At 42.7% G+C, this 20,527-nt stretch overlaps 1 protein-coding gene across 4 annotated transcripts in view; it reads right to left on the bottom strand.

The window, feature by feature from the left end:
* MICU1 (mitochondrial calcium uptake 1) overlaps window positions 1–20,527 on the bottom strand; it is an 84,386-nt gene that overhangs the window by 38,228 nt on the left and 25,631 nt on the right. For 3 of the 4 annotated variants that reach the window (XM_088059336.1, XM_088059335.1, XM_088059334.1), the window contains 3 exons: window positions 13,036–13,079; window positions 1,693–1,758; window positions 421–535 (listed from right to left, as the gene is read on the bottom strand). In XM_088059336.1, the coding sequence (XP_087915462.1) occupies window positions 421–535; window positions 1,693–1,758; window positions 13,036–13,079 (225 nt within the window). The remainder of the gene's footprint in view (window positions 1–420; window positions 536–1,692; window positions 1,759–13,035; window positions 13,080–20,527) is intronic. The other variant, XM_005533110.3, reaches the window with a different exon arrangement.

Here is a 20,527-nt window from a genome sequence, read left to right as displayed (position 1 = left end):
TGGATTACATCACTCACAAACTCCAGCTCACCAAAGTGAAAATACAGCTGGAAAAGGGAGTTTGGAGAGGCGTGAAACCAGTGAAAAGCTGGAGATCTGTGTTCATCCAAATCCAAGAATATCACATGAACACGGCTCAAGAACGTGTCTCCATTTACAGATCTGAACAGCAGGTCAAGTGAGTCATTAAAAAAAAATTTGTCACATTTCAAAATGAGAAATAAATCTTCAGAAGTCATCGATCTGCTTGTCCTCCCGAAGCGCTGGAAACTCAGGCTAAACCAGATGAAGCAACAGCAATTGCTCAGCTCGAGTTGCAGGCAATCAAGAAAGCCTTTTAGGGAAATGCATGCTATTGTTTGTAAACCCTGAAAACTTCTGAAAAACAGGAATTGCAGGGAAAATCCCTGCTGTACTTACTGGAAAGGACCGTGGTGAGGAAGATGTAGTCGGAAAAAGAAATGAGTCCGCATTCTCCGAGCGCGTAGAAAATGCTGTCCTCGTCGGCAAACTTCTCCCTCTCCTGGGATAACTTCTGGTCATCCACCCCAGCCACACCCCAAAGAGAGGGGAAAAAGCACCAGATTAAACAGAGAAATGGAAGGCTTGATTTGTATCCTTAGCACCAACAAGCCATTCCATGGACACACACACCCCTACTACCTCCATCCATATCCAGTGGACCTTTTCCAGCTTTTGGATCTGTTCAGAAAAGTTCTGCAAAGATCGGTGCTTCCCCATCCCAAATGAGGGATAAGGAATTGCATGGGATTTGTTTGTTAGTTCAGCCCTGCTGAAATACACATAAATAAAACTGTGGCCATTTTGCTTAAAATCTTTGAGATAATTGGTAAAAAACTCCAACTTTAATACAGGATTCAAAGAGGAAATTGTTGTATTTCACTGACAGCCTTTTAGTTAGATTCTGTTGTAGAAAGGAGCCAAGAAGGGACTATTTGACATGAATATAAAGTCTGATCAAAGTTATCCAATCCCTGTGTGTGTGTGTGAGCTCACAGGGAGGACTGGGCCTGAAATCAAACTCAATCTCCCTGTTGCTCCAGTTCTTTTCCATTTATCAGCTCACAATAGCTTACTAAGCTAAAAATCCGAGTCCCTTTGATCTGCAGAACCCCCAAAGGCTGAAAAGGATCCATAAAACTGTTAGGGAATCCACACTGGTGACCCACTTTAAGGACACAGTAGGAGGAGGCACACCACACCACACACAGAGGAGAATTAAATTAATACAGAGGAGAGTAGGGGTGGGTGAGGTTATTCCATGGAAACCAGGCCATGCAAGCACACGCAGGCACGGTGAAAGCAAGGCTGGATTTAGGAACGGTTTTAGGAAAAACCACCAACAAAAACACCACCACACGAGGGTCCAGCTACAAAACTGTCCCCCACTGTTACCTCTGTCTAGCGGAGATCCCATCATATACAAGATAAAGGAAAGAAAACTGGTTAACCAACAATAAAACAAGCAGGCAAAACATGACATCAACTTGAATGGTTAGGCTTGCCAAGAGCAAGGAAAGTTTGGAGCAACCAGGTGGTTGCTGTGACTGGAAGCCTACAGAGATATCCCAGCAGGTGTTAGGCCATAGCTTCTCCACTGTCTGCAGCTGATGTCTCTCATCCACCTCAGTTTTTCTGGTTTTTTATATTATTTTTTGAGAGAGAACTCACCATTGTATGTGATGGCAGAGTGGGGATGAGCTCAGCTAATAATTTAGATGAAAATTTAACCTGTATCTGGCTTGGAAACCACAAGAAAAGAGACAAAAATAATCATACAGATCACCAAAAAACCATAGTTTCCAGGGAAAAATATTTCAGCTCTATCAATCACATAAAATTGTTCCCAGTAACTCTGCCTTTACCACCTGGAGAGCACCAGGAATTTAGTAAGAGGTGACTCACTACCAGCAGACAACATGTTAATGGCCTTCATTTGATGCAAGAAAAGAGCCATTTATGCTTATGGGGTACCAGGTTGAAATATCATTTCCTCAAAAAATGGTTTTGCTTCCTTTCCTGTCGAGATGGATCCAAAGCAAAAATTACATTGATGCTGATGTGAAGAACAAACATCTGGTTTTCCTTTGAACCAGAGGCAGGATTTGGAGAGAAAGCAGCTCCCTGTGACTGCTGCTGGAGGTGTTGCCAGCAGCATCTCACCTGCTCCTGTGATTTATTGCCTCTCCCTCTGATTGCCTCTCTTGGGCAGCATTGATCATAAACTAGCTATTAGCATCTTGCTTGATGAATCCCATGAAAAAGTTCCAGAAGGTGGTTTATTAATTTTTATGGGTTTCTTTTCTGCACTTAAAATTCACAGTCAGCATCAAACAGCTCAAAATATTCCTCATAAGAGGAAAGCACATCCATAGACTAACAATAAAAAAGGATATTAAGTTAGTTGGTCTCTGAAATATAAAGACAGATGGGAGGGAGAAGCATTTACCCATTTGTACCTTACTTTGAGCAAACATAGTAAAAAAATGTTATTTATTTAGATTTAAACCAGCATCTCGTTGTCACTAACCCAGGGAACACAAGCTATAACGACAGTCCTCAGCTGCCTGCAGCTTGGGGAAAAGGGAATTTCTCCTACTGATTTTAAGAGAAAATAACAACTGCCCTGATCAATCAGATTTTCAGGTTCCCAGCAGTAGAACAGAAGCTTTAAGAACTTCCCAACTCTCCCATTCATTTTCCTCTGTCTCAGTGAGAAGCTGTGTTTGATTGCTTTCCATGAACTTTGTGGGAAGCTCACCCCACTATGGGAAAAGATCAAAGCATCCTTTTCCCAGGAGCTGTTCCCCACCATGAAACATTACTGCAAGGAATTATATATAACCTTCAGGAAAAAGAATATATATATTAAAAAAAAAAAATCAATCTGCCAACTTCACAAAGCACAATGTGGGCTGTTGTCATCCCTCAAAGTTCAAGGTGATTGACCCAAAGTCAATCTAATCCTCACTAACACTTCAAAACATCCTTTTCCACATCCCACCTTCCCTTCCAGCACGCTCCCATTCAGAAAGGTAAAGCATGGCATCAGAACACCCAAGGAAAAATCCATTTTCAAACCTCCACCTTCTTTTAGAGACAAGTCATCTCCACAAATTGATTACCCACACCCTTTTGTATCTGAGCACAAGGTAATTCTCAAAGTTAAAACAGTCAAAACTCTTCTACTTAACATTTTTTCCCATGTTAAATCCACTCCCAAACCAGAGCAATTGGTTAAGATCACTCAGTACACCCCAAAAAAACCACTTAAACCCGAGCATTCACGAGTGAGCAAGCCATGGGGAACACTTTACAATTTACAAAATACAATGATGTATTTTTTAATCAAGCAGTAGATTCATGTTTAACAAGCACACAGACGAGCAGACATCCAAATTAACATGTAAAAAGAAAAAAATAAATCCAAATATCTCACTGCTTTTGGCAAAAGCATGGCTGTGTGAGTTCAGTGAGAAGCCACCAGTCCAGTCTCAGTGGAGCAAAACGTGTGACAGGTGTACAGGCAGATTCTCTTACAGTTCCAGAACGATGACAAGTCAAAAAACTAACTCAAATTCAAGATACAGAACTTGATTTGCCCTTCCCAACTCAGGCTCCAAGCTCCATCAGCACCAAGATGTGGTTTAACAGATCAATGCAGTCACCAAGCTTCCCCAAACCCACGTGCTAGAGGAAAAAGTCGTGTGCTGCATGCAGGCAACTCCCCAGAGTGTTTTTATGTACAGGCTGGCTGCAAAGCACCCAAAGATACATCACAAATTTCACACATTCCACTCCAAAACTGATCTGCTGCTGGAGCCTCCCTTAAACTAAGGGCATGCTACAGCTTCCAAGTAACAAAGGATTGGTGGAAAACCCCATGGAATCCTGATGTTCCTCACCAAACAGTACCTTTATTTTGGATTTTAAAATTGTTTTCCCAGGGCTGAGTGCGGAGTGAAACGTGGTAATATTGAATTATGCAAATCTGAAAAATAAAGGTGTATTTTTGCACATGGAAGGATGTCTTCTCTGCAGAGGCAGAGATGGGCACAAGGTGCTGGTGTAGAAAAGTCTGCAAGTCTAGAAAAGCACCACCTAAATCCTGGCAGCTCCACTTCATCTGGCATTCCAGAAACTACAGCACTTAATTTGGGAAGAACATATTCTTGGGAAATTCCTCAGAGCTGCCAGTTTGGGTTTCCATCTGGAGAAGGAAAGGATGTTTTGGGCACATTTTCTCCTGTAACTTATGTTTCAGCACCACATTTGTACTTCCATGAACCAAAGTTTCAGGAATTTATGTGACCACTTATGCCTTCCAAAACAACAATAAAATAAATATCCCTGAGATGTAACGGGTATTTGTCCAGAACCAGGAAGCAATTCTGTCAATTAGCAAGGGATGCTAGATGAAGAATAAAACACCTTTTATTGAACAAAACATCATCCTAATCGCTTTGTTCCTTTTGAACATCAACACTTTTGGCTGACCAATATTGTGTGAGCAAATACAAGCCCATAGTGTAGAGTGAAGTCACCTGGATGCAAAGCAATTCTCTTTCAGTCCCAAAGGACCACCTTCAGTTATGGAAAACATTAAAATAAGGCGTTTATAAATGTATTTCTTTCATGGTTAACTGTAGGCATGTAGGAAAAGCAATCCTATTTGCCAGCAGGACAGGTGTGGATTATTGCAGCTTTTCCCAAGCAGGGCTGTTGAAAATCCAGGGAAATATATACTGAGGGACTTGGTAGCAGACAAGGGAAAACCTTAATAAATTCCAGTGCAAAGCAGCTTGCTGTGGTAATTAAAAATATGAATGCTTTCAACTCTGTCTGCATCAAAACACTGAACTGAAAAAAGGAGGATTTTAAATTTTGCTCCTTTTTTTTTAAGATTTGAACTCTAAAGAGTCAAAGCCATGTATCTAGAGAGTTCAGGCACCTCACTTTAAGAAAAATGAATAAAGAAACAAAAAGGCTTTCAGGATCAAATTTTAAAGCTGAGCCTTTCAGCCCAAATGTTCAAAAGTTCTTTAGGGAAAAAGAGAGAGGGGAGGTCTCTCTGTGCTATGAAACAGACAAAAATGGGGCTTGGGGAAAAACTGAGGGATTTAAGAGTTTTTCAAGTCAGTTCTATAACGTGGATGCAAAAGAAGTAATTTTAAATGCACCGCCTGATTTTTTATATCACTTTTTCTATATCATTAAATAAGAAAAAAGTGTTTGAGGCTGTGATAGAAACAGCAGAAGGACCTTTTGAAACTCATCAACCTCTTTTAGCCATGGGAAGGCTCACATTATCTGGAGCCACTAGGAATGATAATTTCTGTTGTGTGCCAGCAACACAGGCAACCACACACAAGTTCTCCATGGCAAATTGCGGCGGCTGAGTGCTGACCTAAGAAAACGCTTAAAATTTACTGTTGGCAGATAATACCTTCCAAGAGTATATTTTAATCAAGAGGTTTTAAGAACTTTTGGTTTTGGGGGGGTTATTTTAGCTGTGTATCTATAGAGGGGCACATAAATACAGAGCTGGACATGGGTGAGGTTGTCCTGCACATTCTCTCACCCTAAATTTGAGCACATCCAGATAATGAAAACCTGGGCAGCAATTATTACTGCAGGTGTACTCCTGTGACTGGAAAGAGAAATCTGCATTCCCTCCCTTCCAGCAAAGGCTGTAAATATTCAAACCACCTTTCAAACAAAGGGCACCTGAAATGCAAGGCCAGCATTCTGTACAACCCAGAAAAATCAACGACACAGACTTCCCCGACCCTCGGCAGGCAGCGGAGCCACTCATGCAAGGGAGAAACCCCTGCAGGAAAAGCAAATAGGAAATGCCTTGGAAAAGGGACAGTCTACACTGGTGCTCCCCTCAGCCCTCTGCAGGGTAATGAAATCACAATCTGCAGGACCTCTGGGGCATTTTGCATTGAAATTTAATGGGGAGGATTGAAATTAGGGCCCTTGATGGCCTACATCAAGCTTCTAAAATGAGCTGAGTTTTGCCACCTTTGAATTTAAACAGCTGTTTAGGTCTCTGACGGAAATTGGGATGCTGCTCTCCCTCATCTCAGCCTGCATTACCAAGATGAACTCATTGTGTTGATAATGCACTGCTCCTTCTCTCAGGCAGAAATCCCAGTGTGAAAGGACACCAGGAGGAAAATAATAATTCTTTATAAAAAGTGATTATTAAACATTGGCTCAGTTGATGAGGTTGGGGCTGTACACCACCAAAATCTTGCCAATTCTCTTTCCCTCTCTCAATCCTTTTTTTTCCTTCACCTGCTTCTCCCATCCAGCTTTTACCTCATTTTGTAGCCAAGTAAGTTCAAGCATCTCCTGAAACATTCCCTGCCACTCTCTCCATCCATACCCCCTTGTCCCTGTTAACACCATGGCACCCAAGGACAGAGTTCTCTGAGCTTTGTTTTGTGTCCCTTGAGTATCAAGCATTAAGCTAACACGAGCAAAACTATCAAAGAAATTAAAGCCAGAAATACCCGAGAATCCATTTTTGATTAAAAGACTGCATACACCCACTGAGGGCCTATTAGCAAGTTGTTTATTTTTCCTTAACTTTCCCTGTGGATTTCATTAAGGTCACAAAGCTACAGGGCAAACTCAAAGTGCTTAGAGATATTTTCCTCTTTACTTACTAATATTGAATGAACTCCCCTTTGGTTTCTAGTTCTTTTTCCTACAAAACATTTTAAGAACTATGACAACTAAGTATCTTCTACCTAATATATTCTTTAATACAGTTCACACTACATAATTCTATAACTTGAGAAACTCAAGTTTGCAAATGTAACCTTTCCCAAACCTACACACCACCTTCAAATAGATGACATTTCCCCAAAGCATTTGACCAGGGACTCAAACTACCTTTGTAGCCTCAAGGGGAAAACGCTATTTTCTGACAGAGCCATCTCTATCACAGTCTCATCAAGCTGCAAAGTAAGACAGAAGCCTCAGAGGACACTGTGAAACCAGGAGGGCAGGGAGACACACATCTGAGCTTTGCTCAAAGCAGTTGCTGTTAATAGAGCCAGGTATTAATGGTTACCCTGAGGACTGTTCTCTCCACAAGCCAAACTCAGGTTTTCTGAAATAAATCCATCAGGCTGAGGATCAAGGAGAGCGCTCAGGAGTATTTATTAGAGGAGCAGGGAGAAGAGGTGAGTGTACACTGTCCCTTTCACATGAAAAGTGCGTATTATGAGGTCTGAAGCACAAACTAACCAAAGCACATGCTGTCTGCTTTGTACCTGCCAGAAATCCTGGTGGGAGGGGAGAGGGTTAGAGAAGGGAAGAAAACGAGGGAATGCTTGGTTACACCAAAAAAACCCCACAAACCAGAATTAGAATAAAGACAAGTATCAGAGATATTAGCAGCTGCAAGAAACACCCACCGGGTACCTGGAAACCAGAACAAAAGAGGACAAAGAACAACCAGAGGGTTTTAGTAGGAGCCCTGTGGAAATGAGCAGCAGAATTAGGGATATAAAAAGGTAACAGCAAGTAGAGCTTTGTTAAAGTCAAAATACACCACAAATGTTTGGTGGAGGAGGTAGGAAAGGAAGACATTTGTTCTGTACCTAAAGCAGCCCAAGTGCTCACAGGGATGTTTGTGCACTGTGTTAGAAGAAATTAACAATTTTCTTTGATGAAATCCAGTTATACTAGAAACAAACCAAGAAAAGAATTTGCACAGTTCAGTGTCCACACAAGTCCCAGCAAACAGGGAGACATCAGAACTAACTGAAACAGACAGGAGGGTCAAGTTCAGCTGGGAGAGGAAAGCCAAAAAGAAACCAACCAATGTGGAGAGGGTGTCAGCAAAGAAAGCCAAGAAGATAAAAACCTTCTCAGCTTAGCTTTGCTGGTTATCTGCAATAAGCTGCACCTCTGCTTGCTTCCACAAAGCCACAGGCAAGGATTTTGTCTCACCACTTCCTTACAACACTTCCAGGGATGGCAGAGGAATGTTCATACAGATCAGTGTAAGGTTATTATCCATGTAAGAAGGTGCCTCGTGGTTATTATGCAAATGCTACCTGTGCTGAGATCAGAGGGTTAAGGAATTTAAAAGCAGGGAATCTGAAGCTGAACAGTGACATTTCCCATGGATTATGGACCAGAATGGCTAAACACTACAAGGTGTCTCTAAGCAAGCCATAACCCAGCCTCACCAGCTCCAGCTGGGGACACATTAATTTCAAACTCTGTCACAAGAGATGCTGGCAAGACCTCACACAGATGGATTTCGTACTGTTTTCATTGCATTTAACCTGGAGAACATACCAAGTGTCCTCCAAGTGCACCTGCACTTTATGCTGCTCTTTACTGAATTGTGATACTGGCATTCAGTAAGGCAACATTTAGAGTTTCATCCTTTGGAATTAAGGTTTCAGAGGCACTTAAACCTCCAGGGAGTTCAGAGCTCTGACCCAGTGCTTGGCTCCTGAATGACAGCAGGACTTTAGGCTTGTCTCACTTGCTGCAAGTTTGGGTCTAAGGCAGCTTACCACACTCCGGTGAGAGCATCATGCTCCAGGCAAAGCTCATCCACAGAGCAAAGGATCCCAGAAATTCCAGCTAATAAATCAAGGCTCCTTTCCTTCCCACTTTTTCAAACCTGTGAGCAAGATCCTTCAATCCACCAGAACAGGATGGTCCATCTGCCTCTAGCCTTCTCCTTGGGGATCCTCCCTGAGTACTTTTTTCAAGCTCCTCTGCTCCTGAGGTGTTCTTTAAATCATCTGGGAAGAAATCTGCCTCCTGAGCTGACTCCCAGCAAGTGTTCTTTAATGGACACACACCCTCAGGTCAGGGCAGCTGAAGATACTCATGGCATGGTCCATGACATGACCCTGCATTATCCAGTGGAAGTGAATTCCATAGATGTTTTACTGGCCCTTAAAGGCATCATTTGAAGTATTTTCCTTGTCCTTCACCTTGCTTGGCATTACTTTATGGCATCCCCAAACATCTAGAGAAGTAAACGTAAATGCTGGCAGGAAATTCTTAAGTCATAAATTTAATTAGAGGGCACTGAAAGCCTCTCTAATTACTTACTGCAGGAGGGGAAGCTGTTGCTGGTAGCTCGAAGGCTCTTGCTCTTATTGAGCAGTAGCAAGGAATTCTCCCCACAGGAGGAAAGAGCAAGTCAAGTGTATCCTAATTAAACTAATAAGCCATCTAGAGTGGGGCTTTTATTTCCTAAATAGGCCAGAGGTCTCCTTAAACATTCCAGTTCACCTTTCCACCAGGAGACACTGCTGGAAACTCAGCTAGGGGACACCTGGGAGCTCCCATGCTGGTGACAGGGTGGATATGCAGCTCACAATTCAGAGCAATAACATGAACAGCATTGTTTTTTTGAGAGATGAAGCTTGTCAATCTTTAATGTATAAGCCAAAAAAAAATCCCAGCAATAAACAGAGAGAGGACGAAAAAAGAAAATTTTAAACAAAATCTGCACGACAACTTACGTAACATTAATGAAGCTTATGCCAGGTTAGACGTGCTAAGAAATCTCTACTACTTAGTGAGAGCGTATTCATCACTAAAACATGAGTTATTTCTCCTACAGATGGGTTAAAAATGTATTTGCTTTCCCACTGCCAAATGCAAGGGGGGAGAGACAGTGGAAATGTAGCAGACAGACAATCAAGGTCTGGGCAGCTCCACACCACAGCACCCTGAGACTGTGTCTGCTCTCACATCAGCCTTTTGCTCAGGCTCCATATGAAATGTCTGCAAGCTGATTAATACCTTTTTTCCTACTCTGAATGAATAGTAATCAATGCCTCTTTTCCCCTACTTTGCTGAGCTTGCTTCCCTAGGGAAGAAACCACCACCCTTAGACAGAAACAGAGCCACAGGTTGCCTCCCTGTATGTGCTCAGCCCGTGCTGGCACACACATCTGACCAGAGGTTTGTGCTGGCTGAGCGTCTCCAGGGTTTTTGGTCTTGCACGAGTGAAGAAAAAGCATTTAGGCTCAAATTACAGAAGCATTGCTGCCATTAATAAGGCAGTAACATTTACCTCCCTCTCCAGTAACCCTATAAATTTGATAATTTAAATACATAATATTTTTTGGGTTTATTATATAAAATTATTAAATTTTTAATTTAAGTACATAAAAATAAATATAAATAATGCTAATAATAGGAAGGAGGAGCAGGAAGAGGGGAAAAAGGTGGATATTTTCTTCTCACCATGGCATTCAGTCACTTGCACAGCAAGCTGGCTTGGAAACCCAACAACAGCACAATACAGAGGCACATGACTCCCCAAAATCCTTTGGCAAGATCAGTCCTGGTCACCCCACAACAGCCAATTAGTTGTTTTGATGGCAGTTTTGCCTCAATAAAATGGGTTCTGTGAAAGGAGCAGCTCATAATCTCACTAATGCTGCAGCATCTAGATCTCAAATACACATGTTCGAAATTCCCACAGATGCTACAAACACTGTCCTGGAATATGTAATTAAAATGCAACTGACTGCACAGACCTTTTAACTGAATCTCCTTCTAAAGTACTGCTTGCATGCTCTCATCTTTGCCTGGAACTAAAATCAATCCTCTTTCCCACACTTCAGCCGGGATCTGGCCTGTGGATTGTCAGTGCTTTGGAGTAGCACAGCTTGCTTATGTCTGATTGTTCACAAACTCATTTCTCCTTAAAAAAGAGCTTTCCAGTGACTAGGCATATTTCTGAGTACCACAGTTCCCATTACCTCTGTGTGACATCCCTCAGGATGCTTTGGGGAACAGTGATAACCCTCTCACCCTTCTGCCTGAGCTCAGCAGCTCCTTCAGCACACAAAGGCAAATCCCCTCCAGGTAGAGGCTGCTCTGATAATCCAAGAAGAATGTGTGGCTGGAACCAGGCACGGAGGAAGAGATGCAAAAGGATTTTATCACTATGTGAGTGAAACTCAGAATGTGCGAGGTCAGCTCTGTCTGCAGCACCTCAGATGTGCTTGGCTGAGTAAAAGCAGTGTTATTTTTTAAAAACTGGAACCCAAAGCAAGCAACAAAATGAGAAAAGCAAGCAACAAAATGAGAACAAGTTGCTGTCAGATCAATCTACTGTCAGCTTCCTTCATTACCAAGGGAGAGCCAAGGCCAGCTCATTTTATCCTTTCCTCAAATTATCCTCTCACCCGGACATTACCACTGCCCTAATAGCCACAGCCAGATGTAGCCAGTCCCAGGCTGTCTTTAAGCAGACAGCTAGCAAACAAGAACCTCTATTTCTTCATTTCCAGAGTACACTGCTTCCAGGGTGTTATCAGGCTGTGGAAAAATCAGGTCCCAGGAGAAGATAATAATAATAAAGCAATGTCCACTGCAGTCCCCTAAATCTGCTGCCTCACTTTCAGGCAATCAAACCACAGCATGGAGACATCCAAGTGCAGCAGCAACATCTGTAAGTTATATAAAAAGCTATTTCAGTCTACTACAGGTCAGAGCCCTCGGTGTTGAGGGGCAAAGGAACAGAAAGCTGAGTTGAAAGGATTTGCCTTTGGATCTTTTATCCAGTGTGCTGGGAATAGCCTGCAGAGTGCTCGGGAACAGAAGAGCGATTAGCAAAAATAGTGTGGGATTCAGCACTTCTTCCCTACAAACAAAAATGTAAAGCCTAAGGGATGAGGGTGATAGCTTGACAAGATAAAATGATGAAAGTGAGCAAATGCAAAACAGACTGTCATGAAACCAGAGGGAGAAACACTGGGTATTTTGCAAAGAATATACGTCCTTCCTTTGGTTGGGTTGTTTTTTTTAATAACAAAAAGCAGACATCACGTTTGTGGCAGGGGGGGGAAAAGAAAACAGGTGTTCACGACACGCTTTGGAGCTTTATGTATCAAAACTAACTGCCAAAATCCACCTCCCTGTTGTCTGTTTTCCAGCAAAGCCCTGCTCTGCTGCCTGGGTAACCAGCACACTTGTCCAGTGCTCATGACAGGGACCCCAGGTATTTTATCATTTTGTTGTTACCTGTCCCTGCTAAACACAAACCAGGGAATTGCACATGTTCAGCCCACACTGTGTTTATATAAAGCTTTAAATTTTATTTTTTTTTTCCCCCAGTGTTGAGGCTTTCTGGAAATGCCTGATGCTCTGTGGCAGGTGCACCCTTCAGCAATAGGGGGTGAGATGCTGATGTCCCTTTGAAAGCTTTATTTTCAGATGGTGCAGGTGAAAATGCTGCTAAAAGCTGGAGGACCGTTGTGTGCCACTGGTGATATGATGGAAAATTAACTAATCTGCAGTTATCTGCATCAAGGAGTGCATCTGAGCTGCCAGTCCTGGGGCAGAGCTGCCTTTACCACCCCAGTGGGATTTACAGGGTGGATAATTAGGTCTGTGATATCCATAATAACAAGTGGGATGCTACTTGGTTCCACTTTCACAGGGAGACAAAACTAGATCAGAATTTGCTTAAGATTTTACCAACACCTCTCATGACAGCACAAACACCCAGAAGAGTTGTGCAGTGCTGCAGGAAGAAGCAGGGGCTGAAAAGGGGAACAGAAAAAGGCTGTTTGATAGGGGGGAAATACATGGGTGGGATGCAGAAAAACACCACGAGAGCATCTTCCTTTAAGAATCTGGAGATGAGAACGGGAGGGAAAGATCCAGCGAGTTTTCCCTGAAATGGTTTAACTTGTGGGGCTCTCACACAAGTCAGAAAGAAGCAACAAAGAAATGTTATTACAACCCATGATTTCCCAGCCCACCAGAATATAGGAAGTGGTAATATTTTGTCTGTAAACATTAAAAAAAAGGTCCCTTTATAAAAATGATCTTTCTGTCATTTCAGAAAAAGCACTGCAATGTTATTGAAAAACAAAATGCTCAGAAGAGAACACTTCACACACTTCATTTAACTTACACCCTCGCACAGGTAATAACTGGAAGGATTCTAGGTCAAAAAAGCCATTAAATAAAATACTTTTAATAGTCTAATGTGCTCACCTTCCCATCGTAGCGTTTCACTATGAACTGGTCCAGGCCCAGGTCTGCAAAAGAAAAAAAATACTTACAGAAAAGAAAGCTTTTACGGTGTAAAATGACGTATTTCTTGTGTTTTCTGTTTGAGAGGACTGGAAAGTAAAAGGCACAGTCTGAGTAACATGTGTAGAAAACAAAAGGACAGGAAGAAAATTTGATTTGGTTTTGTATATTTTGTACTTTGTATTTTGAACATAAAAACCCAACAAACTCATGGAATTGAAGAAAACCTTCTATAGCAGGGCCAGCAAGAGCTCAGCAACCAGCACCTCTCAAGAGCCTGAAATACCCTCCCCCAAAGTAGATCCCTGCACTATTACCAGGCAAACATTTCACCTATGACTCTTGGTGGTTTTAAGAACACCTTCTGAATGGCTCACAAATGGGAAAACAAAGACTTGTTCCCATAGTAAATTGGGATATCCCCAAAGAAATCCAAAGCTTGTTCATATTTGAGTATAAAATAAATAGTTTTTCAAGGGGATAAGTTGTAAGTGCATTTGTAAGAAGTGGAGTTCTTTAGCTGGGTGGGAGAAAGGCAGGGAGAGGGATTATTTATACCAATAAAGTCTCTGATACCTTCATAAAATGCTTATTTATGTTGAAGAGAAGAATATCCCAGCCTTAGCTAAGGCACAAAGCTCTCATCTATCCCACAATGCCCAGCAGGCTGCATCTAACACTGGTGGCTGCACATATAAGCAAGATGACAAAAAAAAAATCAGGAAGATTAATTATCTGAGCTTTGCAATCCAAAATCAGGAAGATGCAACCTGAGAAGAGATTAAGCAGAGCTCAAGTAAAACTCCAGTAAAACTCAAGAGAGTACAGGCTGATTTTTGCTGCTCTGAGAAATAAAACCTTCTGGAGAGTGACATCCTGTGCATTTTCTGCCACTGTTTATGGTAATTAGCACATTCTCATTTCAATTTAAATTAGAAAATAAGATGGAAAAACCAAAATAAAGCCTTCCCCATGCCTGCTGCATCACCTGCTTTTGAAAGAGCATAATGAAACCCTTCCTGTCTACTGGAAAGTTTCATGGTATAGTGCAGAAAATGGAATTATTCATTGCTCCAGGGTGATCCCCCTTACCCTTTGTGACCCAAATCAGCTGCAACTCCTCTGCCACCAATTTCAAAGGTCAAGGCAATTGTCACAGGGCTGTCTGCACTTGTGAAAATTCCAGCCAAGAAAGCACCTTCTCAGTATTTCATGGGCCTGATAACAATGCAAATTGCATATTCATACACATTTTCAGACTTTAATCTTCTGAATTTTGTCCTCCTCCAAGCTGTGGGTATAAATGCAGTGAGCATTGGTGCGTTTAGAGGTAGGATTTGTCTGATAAATGTGATTATTTTAGTACAGATGCTTTATGTGGTTGGAGCTCACCCCGACCATCCATCTGGATGGTGACTTAAGCCGAGCTTATGTCTGTGTGTCATAATAAAGTCATTTCTCAGGAACACCTCCCTTTCCCATGCCAGGAAACGCTGCTGAAAGACAGATCCCTGACAGCCTGACATTATACATGTACTCATAAAAAGGACATGGGTTAAAAATAGCAAGTGAAAGTATCTCTTAATGGCACCCCCTGCAACTGGGAAACACTGGGAAAGCAAACAGGTTTCAATAGAGAGCCAAAATAAATGGATGATTGTGTAGTGAACAGCAGGAAAAGATGAGCTGATAACTGTCATTTTATATATATAAATACCATGTATTTTGAAATAATTATAATAAATATTTATGTAATAACTAAATATGGAAATAAAGGCTCCTGGGCTGTCCCAGCAGTGGTGTGGGCAGAGGCCCAGGGCAGGGCCCATCCCCTGGACTGGCCCCGCTGAGGGACCTCCAGGGCTGTGTCCAGTCCTGGGCCCTGAGAGCCCAGAGAGCCCTGGAGGGGCTGGAGCGTGTCCAGGGCAGGGAACGGAGCTGGAGTCCCAGGAGCAGCTGAGGGAGCTGGGAAAGGGGCTCAGCCTGGAGCAAAGGAGGCTCAGGGGAACCTTCTGGCTCTGCACAACTCCCTGACAGGAGGGGACAGCCAGGGGGGGTCGGGCTCTGCTGCCAAGTAAAAAGAAACAAGAGGAAACAACCTCAAGCTGTGCCAGGGGAGGTTTAGTTTGGATATTAGGGAAAATTCCTACACCAAAAGGGGTGGTCAAGCACTGGCACAGGCTGCCCAGGGCAGTGGTGATGTCACCTCCCTGAAGGGATTTAAAAGCCATGTAGATGTGGCACTAGGGACATAGTTTAGTCGTGGCCTTGGCAGTGCTGGGCCAATGGTCAATATCAACCTTAAAATCTTTTTCAACCCAGATGACTCCACAATTGTACTGCACATAAGCACATTGGTTTCCACCAGTGTTTTATATGGCCACACTTCCAGCCATGCAGAACATCCCCTCTCCTCTGCTGCATTAAGCTGCACACTTAAATTCCTCTGTGAAATTCCCCTTACATAGGTCCAGAGAGGAGCCAGCTCAAAAGCTGAAAAGAGGCATTTATATTCAATGCATAGGCTTTTACTCCATATATTTTCCTTTTCCCACTACAGTTTTTTTTTTTTAAGGACTTAGCTGCCTGTTTTTCCACAAGCCTTTAAATCTGACAAAAGGAAACTAACAAAGAGGGTCTGTTGCCTGATGCCTGGAGTCTTCAAATTACATAAAAAACCCCAAAACCTTTTCTTCCAAGATGCTGCAATAGGAATTCAGCATTTGCACAGGCTGGTGAGCCACTGGGAACACTGCATGGATGAGGACAATCACAGCTGAATAAGGGAAGGGAAGAATGTCAGTTATTACACCTCTGTTCTTCAAAAGGCAGAGTGTTATGTTAAAGCCACCACAGGATTGTCTCTAATGCCACACTCCCAAGACAAAGAGTCCCTGGTTGGGCTATTGCTGCTGAGCTGCAGAAACACAGGCTAATAGGCATGTTGAACCAGGAGAAAAGAGCTTTTCCACCTTTCACTGAGGAGCAGGGGCTGAAAAAGCATTCTCCCAGAAGTGGTTGAAAGGATTTCCTCAAGAGAGGCAGCAATGAAATCCAGGAGTCATTTCAGGAAGATACGTGGCCGCTTCAAGCTTTCCTGGGACACACACCATGGCCAGTCTGGATTGCAGTGATCACCCAGAGCTTCCCTCATTTTTTCTGTTGAAAAAACCCAGAGTTTCCACCATGACCTGCCCCAGAATACACTTATATTTATCTGACACAACACCTCATCTTTCCCTACACATCCCTTTTGCTCCTGCAGCAAAGGGCTCTGCACCAGCCATTCACTGCCAGCAGCATTTCAGTGACTGCAATGATTTCCGAATCAACTTCCCTGCAATGTTTAACTACCACTGTTTATTACTCCTACAAATTCTGATGGCACCTATCAGTGCCCCCAAATAAATAGCAGCACTGACACAGAGTATCTAAACACGTAGGGCCACTAAAAATGTTATTTCAGAGTAGACTGACACCATTTACTCACTGATACCAGGGATATAGGCTGCCACTTTTATTCACGTGATGGTACTTTCACAGCGCTCTAAATATAAAAATGATTCAATATCAAGCAAAAATTACTAAAGACTCACAATGGGGAAAACAGGGTTTTCAACAGTAGAACTGTACTCCCTGCATTTACTTCTCTCATTCTGTGCTGGGGAGGGCGTTTTCATGGAGAGGAAATGATTTATGTCAAGGAAAAAACACAAAATAACTTGTTCTTACTCTTGTTCAAGAATAGCCAAATCTAAAATCAAATGCTTATTATATTCCTATTGATTAACAAAAGCATACTTTCCATGGATTTTCTCAAAGCCAGCTAATTGCCACACTTGATAAATATGCAGACAATTACTAAGCTCTTGGTGTTATTTTGTAATAATAAATCCATAGGCAGTAGGTTATAGACTGCAGTTCTAAAAAACATTTAAAAAATGAGCTTCTAGGAGGACAATTATATTATGTCAAGAACACAGTTGAGATCAATTAGAAACCACCATGATTTCCTCTGGGATACCAGCAGCTTCTCACTGATGGAAAAACCTTTTCAATTCCTTACAGTCTTGATATCCTTGTCAGATTTTTCACATTATTTGGGTAACATTCACTCACAATCTGCTTTTTTCCCCCCCACTGCTTAATATATAACATGAACTCTTTTTTTTTGCCAGCAGATGAATGAAAGGGCTAATTATGAAGACTCAAGAGCTTGCTAACTGGGCTTGTGATATGCCACATTATGGCAGGAGAAAATGCTGGAGCAAGCTTTCTCCTCCAGAGCTGTAATCCAGCTTCTGATTGTTGTATTCAGAGTATTTCCCCTCTGAATCTAAAATGTAATCTGCAAGCAAACGATGAGCTGCCTGAAATTTCTCAGGGGACAACAGCCTCCAGCTTAGGTTCAAGTCCAGGACTGTTTTGTTCCAGGAAGGAAGGATCAAGAGATCTGGTTCTCCTCTATCTCCTCCTGCTCCAACAAGCCATGTCTCCCTATGAGACATGCATTCCTAACACACCTGGTCAGCCCCACCAACCTGGCACCTGTAAGGGAAGCCCTCATTTATGTGACTTTCAGCACATAAGCATACATGTAAATGCATCTCTTGCTCCTCCTTGGCTCTTATCCTGAGGTCTCATATCAGGCATGACAGGCTCAAAGATAATTCTTGCCTAGGCATTATGTATTTTCACAGAAAAAGAGCCCCACCTTATTCAGGAGACAAATGGAGTTATCCCTCACTCACATCCTTTCTCTGAACAGCTCTTCAGCAGATGTACTGGGGAAGAATAGAGTGTGAATTTCCAGAAGGACTGGAATCCCAGAATCTCTGGCATCCTTCTAAGTCTTAAATATCCCAGCTGACCACTTTGTGTAACTTTAGGGATCTGTACCAGCCCAGGGAGTTCTCCCCTCCTCATCACATGAGTGCTTGTCTCAGGTCCTGACTGCTGGTTCTACCCATCAGATCCATATTTCATAAATGTTAATCAAAATTAAAAATAATCACTCATGCATTGCACCACCCCAGAGGCCAGCTTGTGCTCAGCTTCTCACGCAGGTCAGGCATGGAAAACAAACCATTTCTAACAGGAGAAGCAAGCTGTACACTCTGATGCAGCCACTGGGAATCAGCCGTGTCCTTCATGGCTCCTCTACTCTGTCACTATCCCCTGCACAGAGACTGCAGGGTTACAGCTGCTGCTTCTGCCTGGGCTTCAGCAGCATGTTTGGGGTCTCTTGCACTCAAACAAAAAACCAAACCAACCAAAAAAACCCTCTAAGAGCTCAGATATTTGAGCTGCTGCTGCTCATTATGTGGTGAAACTTGAAATGGATCTTTCCTATGGCAGGAGTCTGGGACAACCAGCAAGGTTAATACAGGGATGGAAGAGCAGGACTGGTTTGGGAAGAACCTGCCTTCATTACAGCATGCTGGGGTGAGATAGAAGAAGTATTTTTTACTTCTTTCTGTCCTTATTGCAAAGGCTGTAGGAAAATAGATACTGGCTGAACGTGACACAGCTCCTCCTTAGTCCAGATTGCTTCAAAATACTCACATTCCTCAGGAAAACAATCAGTGCAGAATAGACCCAGATAAACTTGGAGAAATGGAGGGAATCCTTGCACTTCCCACCAGAGACAGAATATTTTCAGCTGGGACTGGGGTTTGGGGCTGGGGCTCCAAGGAAGCACCAGGCAGGAAACAGCCATCCCTTCCCATCCACCCTTGGAGCAAAGTTACCTCTCAGGTATGAGAGGATGTGGGAGAACAAAAATAATACAGGACTGCAGGGAGCAGAAATCACCACCCACGCTTCTCCTGGCACTTGAACTTTCCAGCTAGCACAGAAAGAAATTATTTTTTTAAATCAGCTTTCAAGTTTAATGCCATTCTTTGGCTCCTTCTGACAAACCATTCCAAGCTCAGCAAGCTCGTGTCATTCCTTAAGCACAGCTTGCCTACTTGGTGGCAGGAAGTTTGACTGAACCAGAGAAAGCAATCTACAGGAGCTGAGGAACTGGCATTCATTTCCCCCAAGTTAGCAAAACGCAGGCTAGAATTAAGCTGGCACTTTATTGACAATAAATCAAACTTTCCCCTACATAATCTATAAAAATGAATCAGGCACATGATACCTTCACAGTAGATGAGCAGTTTAAAAATAAATACAACAGGGACTCAGCTACTTCATTACTCCAGATCACTTCTATTCCACAGTGTTTTCTCTCCATATAACAGTAGAGGCATTTACAAGAAGTTACTCCCTGAAATTACGACCGGCAGCTTGAGCACACTGAAGGATTACCTCAAAGAGGTTTTCTGGGAACACACGAGGCTACATCACAACCCCAAGGAATGCCTTGGGATGAAGGCAGGATGCTCCAGCCCCAGTGGAGGGCACACCCAAATCGTGACTCAGGAAGAAAGCAGCCCCAGCATTTCCCAACTAACCTGTAACCTAAATTATCCTATGAATCAAAAGCACCAGCAGGGTGTGAAATACAGAACTCATCTGGCCAGCAGGTAGCACTCTTTGTTTTCAATTTCTGGTCTGAAAACCAGACCTATCTTCCTTTTAGTTTTTACTGCCAGCTTTAAAAACATTTGAGAACAAGGTTATGGCTGGTTTGGCTTTATTGTAGCAATAAGTGTTTTACTCTTCTACTGTTCATTATGTATTAAAAAACTCAATTTACTGTGATTGTGGTGATGCACAGAGCTGGTGAGGAACAACCTCCCTAGAGCAGCTCCATCTAGAAGCAAATCCACAACAGTAAGAGTTCTGAAGACAGATTTTTCAACTCAACAAAATCCAAGATGCCCACCTTCCTGCTCTGCCTGCTGATGGGCAGCCCAAGCTCAGCTTCCATCCCATTCCACTTGCCAAGAACACCTCAGACCACTTTCTTCCCTTACAAGCTGCTGTGTGTCACTGACTGGCAGCATTTGCAGGCACCGCGGCTTCATGGGTTCATTTCAACAGCCAGGATAACAATGGGAATTCAGTGGGAAGTGAGTGGCTAAGAATGATGAATTATTATTTCCCATTAGTCACCTCGGCTTGTCTGTGAGCAAGGTGTTTACTGAGCATTCTTCCACCTATTTGCTGTACACACCCTAAAATGCACCAGGCACGTGGAAAAAGTAAAAGAAGAATCAGATGTGTTGAAATGAAACACAGCAGGTTTTCAGTTTTTGGGCTTCCAGACATGTGCTAATGCTCTTCCAAGTACCAGTTCAAGGAGTCTGAGATAGACAAGTTGGTAACCTACAGCCATAAATTCACATGGAAACTACAGCCATTTCCAGGGCTTGATGGAAACCTAAATATCAATTCACCTACGTGTTTTAAACACTAATGCCAGGATTATTCTTTCTTCCCTCCTGCACACACTTCATGTTGTTATTTTCTAAGCACAAGGGCATACACAGTATTTATTTAG

The sequence above is a fragment of the Pseudopodoces humilis genome, chromosome 9, assembly GCF_049639895.1.
Source record: "Pseudopodoces humilis isolate 2021_Gansu_Grassland_sample_001 chromosome 9, ASM4963989v1, whole genome shotgun sequence".
Taxonomy (NCBI): domain Eukaryota; kingdom Metazoa; phylum Chordata; class Aves; order Passeriformes; family Paridae; genus Pseudopodoces; species Pseudopodoces humilis.
This window is presented reverse-complemented; position numbering and strand designations above follow the sequence as displayed.